Source organism: Triticum aestivum, chromosome 5B, assembly GCF_018294505.1.
Source record: "Triticum aestivum cultivar Chinese Spring chromosome 5B, IWGSC CS RefSeq v2.1, whole genome shotgun sequence".
Classification (NCBI taxonomy): domain Eukaryota; kingdom Viridiplantae; phylum Streptophyta; class Magnoliopsida; order Poales; family Poaceae; genus Triticum; species Triticum aestivum.
The window spans coordinates 680,158,843-680,167,673 of record NC_057807.1 but is presented as its reverse complement, the minus strand read 5'-3'; the positions used below and the strand labels follow the sequence as shown (position 1 = coordinate 680,167,673).

The 8,831-nt window shown below is 50.0% G+C and overlaps 1 protein-coding gene across 1 annotated transcript; it reads right to left on the bottom strand.

Moving 5' to 3' along the window:
* Positions 1–6,632: 6,632 nt before the first annotated feature.
* LOC123117616 ((+)-menthofuran synthase) lies at positions 6,633–8,443 on the bottom strand. Its single transcript, XM_044538335.1, has one exon. The coding sequence runs from the start codon at positions 8,272–8,274 to the stop codon at positions 6,745–6,747; it is 1,530 nt and encodes a 509-aa protein (XP_044394270.1). The 5' UTR covers positions 8,275–8,443; the 3' UTR covers positions 6,633–6,744.
* Positions 8,444–8,831: the final 388 nt, after the last annotated feature.

Sequence of the window (8,831 nt, the reverse complement as noted above, 5' to 3'; positions counted from 1 at the left end):
GCTCCGGACGTCCGGACGCATATTCGACTCCGGTCGTCCGTAGGCTCCGGACGTCCGGATGCATATTCGACTCCGGTCGTCCGTAGGCTCCGGACGTCCGGACGTTTTTACTGGCCACTATATATACTGCGCGGTAGGGTTTCTCAACTAACCACATCCTCTATCCGCTCGTTCCCCACCGCCGCCGCCGCTTCTGCCATGTGGCCACTCACCGCGGCCGCACGCCGCCGTGCCCCTCGCCGGGGCTCCTCTCCGCCGTGGATCTGCGGCCCACTTGGCGCTCCCCGTCCAGCCCGTCGGCCACCTGCTCCAGCATGCCGCTCGTCTCCTCCGTGTTCTTCCTTCCAAGGTAGGGCACAACCTTCCCCCCTCATGCATTCACCCTGATCTATGGAGGGGTGTTGATATGGGCCTTCCTTCTCCCCTAGGTCATGATGCCTCGGTCCAAGCACTCAGCTCGCAAGCAAGTCGCCAGAGGGCCGGCTCATCCGTCTCGTCGTGGTGGCTCCGACGACTCCCAGGAGGAAGATCGCCCTCGAAAATGTGCCTCTCGTCCTCCCAGCTCGTCCAGTGATTCCTCCTCGGAGGGGTCGGACTTTGAGGATGAGCTTGAGGAGGTGGATCCGTCCCCGATGGTTGGTGTTCGCGTCGCTACACCCAAGCCGGGCACTCGTCGTCCAACCTTTCACCCTCCTCCTCCTCTGGTGCAACCCCACGGTGATGCTTGCCACATCTCAATTGAGCCTCCACAGCCACTCGGCCGTCATATTAAGCGTTTCAATGAGGTGCCCAAAACTTCATATCTTAAATTGCGTCGTGATGTAGATCAATTTACTATTGTTAGGGATTCTCAGGATAGTCGCTTGCGCACAAATGTCCAAGCCGACATCTTCACCACGATTGTCATCCCTAAGGGCTTGTCACTTCATGTTTGCATTGATCTTGAGCACATTCGCACTCATCCGGAGAAATATCCGGGAGCCATTGAGCTCATTGAGTCGTCCAATCTAGCTGCTCCATTCGCCTTTCACATGATTTTAACCACGCTGCCATCCATCAGTTTTATGCCACATGTTACTTTGCTCCTGATAACACTGTCACATGGATGACCTCCGACACTGCACTCACAACATCTTATGCTCAGTTTGTCACTGCCCTTGGATTTCCCGACACTGGGTTCAAAATCCACAAGGATGACCCCAACCATAAGCCCAAGGGCATTGCGGTCTGTGCGGATCTCCTTCGACCTATATCAACTTTGTCTGCCACTAAAAAACAAAAGGGTCTAAACCAAGTCTCCATTTGGCGCTTTCCATTCAACATCATTTATCAGTGTATCATCCGCACCATCTATCCCAAGATGGGTGACAAGGGCTCCTGCAGCAACTACTGCATTGATCTCATGCATCGCCTCTTCACATCTCCTAAAGGGAAGATCAATGTTCCACACTTTCTATGGCATGAGATCCGCCTTGCTAGCTTCCAGCACAAGAGGGCTTTTCCTCATGCACCTTTTATTCAGGCTTTTATCGAAAGTGTAGCTCCCTTTCCTATTGCCCGCACTCATGTACATGAGCGATGGGTCATTCCCGCTCACATGGCGGCTGATCATGTTCCTCCTCCTCCCGCTACTGCTAGTCGCACCGCCGCTAGTGTTACTTCTCATGCTACCCATCCTCCTTCCAGTGCTGCCCCCTTTGGGCGCATTGCTCGTCTTCTTGGGAAGGCTCACTCAGCCATGATGAAGATGTTCACCTACCATTGTTCCCAACACCACGATGTGGTCACTCGCATGGTCACTTCCAAGAACGCTCTGAAGGCTCGTCTGAGAGACTCAGGAGTGTATGATGTGAGTGACGATGGGCGTCTTCCTGCAGACCCCCCTTCTGACTTTGGTTTTCCCTCCGGTCCTGAGTGGGCTGATTTCTTCGACGAGGCTGGTGGCAGTGGTGTTCATGATGATGATGATGAGGATGATCTCTAATGCTATTATGTTTCCCCCCCTAGTTTTTTTGGATACTTGATGCCAAAGGGGGAGTAGGCTCCATATGCATGTTATTCTAGCTCATTATGTAATCAAACTTATTGTTATGGTTGTGTTTTAGCTTGTACTGAACCTATATTATGAGTTTGTTGAATCTGAGATTTGGTGAATCTACATGTGATGAATCTATATGAAGTTGAACACTTGATTATCATGTGTATGAGTTTTGGTTATACTGGAGGCATCATTTTGAGGGGAAGCCCTCATCATTTTGTTTTAGTAGTATCTATGGTATCACTTTGAGGGGGAGCTCACTCGCTACTCATTCTTATTATGGTTATTGAGCTCCACAACAGATACTTCCGATTACTATTATGAGTATGCATATGAGTTGTCATCAACTACCAAAAAGGGGGAGATTGAAAGTGCAATCATGCCCTTAATCATATTTTGATGTTGATGACAACACATATGCTCGAGACTAATCATGTTTATCAAGTATATCTCAGGATTATGTTTCAAAGACCGTGTGCATGGATCATGACTAGGGACAAAAAGCATATAACTCAAGAATGGAGATACAAGATGTTGACTTCATTTATGGTTTGTTCTTGACTATAGGGATCCCGCACTATTAAGAGGGGATCGATGGATCTAGTGAAAAACTTGCTCAAACGCTACTATTTCTATACCTTGCCTTCAGACGTCCGGTGTTCTACGGACGTCCGGTCCTTCTTGATTGCCCGGACGTCCGGCCACTTCCGGACGTCCGGCGTTCCACAACAGAAGCATTTCTACGGATGTCCGGAACCCTCCGGACGTCCGACACTTTCACAATAGAAGCATTCTTACGGACGTCCGGACCCTCCGGTCGTCCGTGCTCCGGATGTCCGGCCCTGCTCGGACGTCCGTATCCTGTACACTGGGTTGTGGCTCACATTTTCACAGCGGCCGGTCGTCCGATGACTGTCGGACGTCCGGACCTATTTGTGCCTCCGGACGTCCGACGTTCTCCGGACGTCCGGCCTATCCTGTACCCAAAACGGTCACTTTTACCCACCACCTATATATATACCTTTCCCTTCCACGGGATAAGGTTGACCATTCACCTTGAGCCTATCAAGAACACTCCTCACTCTCTCTCTCATTCATCCACACTAAATCCTAGATTCCCAAGTGTTCTAGGAGCATTTGAGAGAAGTTCTCCAATCAAGTGATAGATCCACTTCTTCCCCTTCTTTGCACCAAAGGAATTCGTGACTTGAGCAAGTTTTGAGCTTTTCCCCATCGTTCTTGTTACTCTTGGAGGTTGGAGACTCCTAGGCGGTAGGAGTCATTCGGAGAGGAATCGAACTTTGTGATTACCCTCAGAAAAGTTTGTGAGGGTTTGGAGACCTCCCCAAGGTCTACCACTAGTGGTTGAGAAACGGCTCTGTGGTGTTGTCTCAAAGGGAGAATAGGGTGAGCCTTCGTGGCGTTGGTGTGCCGTCGTGGTAACATCCACCTCTCTAACGGTGACTAGCTTCCCTCCAAGGAAGTGAACATTGGCATACATCCTCGTCTCTCGGAGTTGCTGTTATTCCTAACCCTAACTCTCTACTTGTGGTTACTTGTCTCTTTATACTTACGTACATTATATTGTGCTTGCCTACTTACGTGTTGGTGTTGTTTGCTTAGTACTTTGTGCTCACGTGCAATTGTTAGGCTCATCTTCATATTCCGCATTATTGCCTAAAATTGCCAAGTTATAATTAAAATTTGTAATTGTACATATTCACCCCCTCTAGGTCCATCTCGATCCTTTCAGGGGCGGTACAACATGGCACGTCCTCGGCAGCCCCGATGCCCGAGCGGCCCTGTTCCCTCGCATGCCGGCCTGGAGCGGCAACTTGATGAACCACGCGCCGGCTTTGAGCTTCAGCCTCCGCGAGCTGGTGGACGACAGCGGCGTGGAGCGTCGAGGGAGGTGGAGCAGACAGTTGCCTGGCTAGTAACTAGCGGGCTCGACAGGCCACAGAGCGAGCTTTTATGCCGGAGAACTCCTCATCCTCCTCGCCGGATGCCATGGAGATTATGGAGAAAATGGTGGAAGGAGAAGATGAGAGTGGAGCGCGTCACAATTTTTGGCTGTTGTCTGGCATCGCTTAAATAGTGGGCGGATGCGAGGAGTCAACCGACATCCTATTTAATGGGCGAACTAGGCTTCTCGGCACACATGCAGATTTAATGGAGGAAGGCGGGTAGTCTGTAGCCGTTTGAATGCTACGAGGAGGCGTGTTCAGCTGTACATGCAGTGGGCGGTGCATTGCTTCAATGTTGGCGCGAGTGAGAGGTCGTGTCCGCTCTGGACCGACGTCAATGCGGAGCGGACACTCTATAACGACATGAATGCGGCAAGCTGGCTATGGGCGGGAAGACAACACGGGGTAGGAAGAGGGTTTTTGGTGGGTTAGGGCAGTCAGGAGCAGGCGTGACAGGCTGGCAGCGGCCCGGACGCTTGCAAAGCCCCCTCTAGTTTGTCTCTGGTTTGTAAGGGAAAACACGTTCGGACCAGTGGCACATATAGAATTCGACCAATGTGAGGGCAGCATTACGAAGGATTGAAGTTTTGGAGTACTTAGGCTGCATCAAAATTAATATAATGGATATATGCATATGTATGCACTAGTAAAAAATCTTTTTGCAAAATGTTTGTGGGCACACTGGATCTGTCCATGGTTCGAACCACATGGTCCAGACGTATGCAGGCGGTTTGAGGGTTCCGTGTTGGGATGCCCTTACGCCACAAAGAATTTATGGTCATTTTCTGAAACACGGTATAGGCGCAGACCAGGACTCGTGTTAATGTGCAGTTTGATCAACTTGTAATTATTTATAGTACACTTTTTTTAGTTTTATTTAATTAAAGTGATGAGAAACATATTTTGCCTCCATTCTGAAAATAATAAGAAAAACATTCCCACTTTAACACTTCTCCAGGACCGCTCCACATTCTGAAAGGAAGCACCGTTGGGACGTGGACGTTTGGTCTATGGGACATCTACACCCTATATGATTCTTTTTTAGTAATTCAACAAGAAGTCAATGATTTTTTTAAAAGTAAACTTAACTTTATATTGTACTTGTGAGAAAAATTTCACAAAAAAAAATCCCCCTTTGACTTCTTTTCAAATAAGACAAAATTTTGGCCAAAATAGTACTCCCTCCTTTCCAAAATATAAGGCGCGATTGACTTTATATGGTCTTTGATGCATAACTTCGACCACTAATATACATCAAAGTACATGGATTGAACACGTATAAATGGCATAGTTGTATTTGTCTTGCAAAACAATTTTATTTCATATGTTTGTAAACAAATTTTATAGACATATAATACGTGAAAATCATAATCAAAGTTGTCCTACGAAGACCAGAAAAGTAAACCCACGCCTTATATTTTGGGAAGGAGGAAGTATGAATAGACCCATAATAGCAAATAAATTTTGTGTTTTTCGCTGTGAAGTCAACATTGGTTTTCTTTCTTCTGGAAATTTATATACTAGTGTAAAAGTGAGTCAAGTTTATTAAAAAAAAACTTCTTAACTATTTTGACTTTTTATTTAATTATTAAAGAAAAATCTCCCTATATGTATAGGGTGTATATACAAACGATCCAAAGTGTATTAATGAAATAGGGTTTGCCCTCACTTTTTTGTATTACAAAAAAGGTATACTTTTCATCCCTTAATTTTTGGTGGAGTCTAAATTTGATCCCTCAACTTCAAAATCGGACAACTTGCACCCTTAACTTCTGATACCTAACAAGATTCATCCCTGGTCACGGTTTTGACCTGTTTTGGCGCTGTCCCACCCTGGTTTTGACCGTTCTGACTCAAATTTGCCTACCTTTTCCAAGTCCACATAATGTTTTCAAATTTGGTTACTTTTTTCAAGTATGTGAACCTTTCTAAATTTTGCGTACTTTTTCCAAGTTCATGTACTTTTTCAAATATGCGTATTTTTTTGAAGTTCATTTAATTTTTAAAAATTGATGTACCTTTTCATATTTGAGTACATTTTTTTTGAAAGAGTTAATGAATTTCAAAATTTTATGCGAACTTGTTAAAAGTACGCGGATATGGACTTCTTTTACGCAAAAATATGTGGATTTCAAAAATTATTTCAACTTGAAACAAGTACGTGAATTTTAAACAAAGTTCATGGATTATAAATGGAACATGGATCTGAAAAAAATGCGGACTTTGAAAAGCATGTGGATTTGAAATGAGTATGCGAATATCAAAAACAGTTCATGACTTTGAAAAATACTTGGATTTGATAAAATTACACAAACTTGGGAAAAATACAGGGATTTGGAAAAAGTACGTAAATGTTAAAAATTTATGGATTTGAAAAAAATACGCGAATTTCAGAATAGTTCGCTGATTTGAGTATGTTTATTTTTGAGAAATACGCGACCTTGAAAAAACTACGCAGAATTGAAGAGTGTATGTGGATTTCAAAAAGTTCACGGATATAAAAAAAGTTACAGGAATATGAGTGAGCATGGGTCAAAACCGGGGTGAGTCAACACCAAAACCGGTCAAAACCGAGTCCAGGGATGAACCTTGTCCAGTTTGGGTAGTTAGGGGTGTACGTTGTCCGATTTTGGAGTTGAGGGACCAAAAATAAACTTCACCGAGAGTTGAGAAAAAAAAACTTTTCTCTGTTACAAAGCAAACATCCAAAGTGTATTTCCCGGCACCGTCGATCCTAGCTCATTCAACGCCATCCATATCCATGCACGACCACGGCTTGGCGACCAGAAGCAGAGGCGCCTTGAGGCACACGGAGAGGCCGTACAGCTCGCTCATGCCCACCGGCGGCGCCCTCCCGCCGGGCAGCTCCCAGTCGAAGCCATGCACGAGGCTCGCCAGCGCCAGCTCGTTGGACAGCATGGCGAACTCCACCCCGGGGCAGCCCCTCCTCCCGGCGCCGAAGGGCAGGAACGAGAAGTCCTGCCCGGCACCGCCGAGGCCGCCGTACCCGACGAACCTCTCCGGCGCGAACTCCTCGGCGCGGGGCCCCCACGTCGCCGGGTCGCGGCCGATGGCCCAGGCGTTGATCAGGACCCGGGTGCCCGCCGGCACGTCGTGGCCCAGCAGCCGGGTGTCCTCCAGCGTCTCCCGCGGCAGCAGCAGCGGCGACGGCGGGTGGAGCCGCAGGGTCTCGTTGATCACGGCCCTCAGGTAGGGGAGGCGCGGGAGATGGGCCTCCGTGACGGCGGCGCCGGGGGCGACGGCCGCGCGGACCTCGGCCTGGAGCCTGCGCATCTCGTGCGGGTGGTTGATGAGCTCCGCCATGGCCCACTCGAGCAGCGCGAAGGTCGTTGCCGTGGCGGCGGCGAGCACGTCCAGGATGATGGACTTGATGCTGTCCGTGTCCAGCTCGTCGGCGTCCAGCATCACGTCCACGAAGTCTTCCTCGTCCTCGTCCCCGGTGGCGGCGGCGGCGGCACGGCGTCGCTGGCGGTGGTCGGCGATGACCCGCTCCAGCAGCCCGTCCATCTCCTCGAAGACGCGCCTCGCCCTCCGCTCCAGCCCCGTCACCGTGTCCACCCACCGCAGCCACGGCACCGTCTCCCCCATGGGCACCGCGCCGAGCAGCTCCTCCATCTCGCCGAACGCCTTCCTCAGCCTCGCGCCGCCGCCTTCCACCACGCAGTCCGCGTCGCCGAGCGTGCAGCGGGAGATGACCGCGTTGGAGTAGACGGCGAGGCTGTCGCTCAGGTTCACGACGCCGCCAGACCCAGAGATGCGGCCGGCGAGCGCGGCGGCCTCCTGCGCCCGGACGCGGCCCAGGGACGCGACGCGGCGCGCGCTGAGCATGTGGACGGCGCAGACGCGGCGCGCCTGGCGCCAGTGGTCGCCGTAGGGCGCGAAGCCGATGCCGCCGGTGCCGTAGTAGAAGCGGTCGACCATGAGGAGCCTGGGGCGGCCGGCGAAGTCCAGGTCGCGGGTCTTCATGGCCTCCTCCGCCGCGGCCGCGGAGGAGGCCACGACGGTGGGCACGCGGCCGAGCCGCAGGTGCATGACCGGGCCGTGGGACGCGGCCAGCGACCGGAGGCTCCGGTGCGGCAGGCTCCCGAGCAGGTGGAGGTGGCCGACGACCGGCAGGCCCCGCGGCGACGGGGGCGCATTGCTGCCGCGCCTGGTGGAGACGAGGACGGTGATCACCACGACAAGGAAGGCGAGGAGGGTGATGAGCACGGGCGAGTTCCACGGCTCAACAACCATTTCTGCAACCATTCTAGCTAGCTTGTGTCGTGTACCCAAGCTTAACCGGTAGTACTACCCGAAGCCCATGCATTGCCACATGACAAACACGGCGACACTCAAAAGATATTCTCTACACAAACACAAAAGGCACATACACATTGAGCACAAGTGAAGGTGTTATTTCCAGCCATCACATCAATTTTCTTCCTCTCCGCATGAATTGTTGTCAACCTACACACCACAGTTTTCTTCCTTTAACCGAACATGTTGTTTTCAACCCCCATACCCTGGTTTTCTTCCCTCTAGCCCCATGTTTACTCCTCCATCCACAAACAAAAAATTATTCTCGTGGCCGCCGAAGAAATAAAATGTACAAATTCATCCTCGTTAATTTCATCCTTCATGGTGTGTAGGCGATCAGTACGAGAAGGAAGGCGAACGACTCAACAACCATTTCTGCAATCATTCTAGCTTGTGTCGTGCACCCAAGCTTAACCGGTAGTATTAGTTAGAAGCCGGTGCATTGCCAATGCCACGTGACATATACGGCGACACTCAAAAGAGATATTCTGTACACAAATCACAGA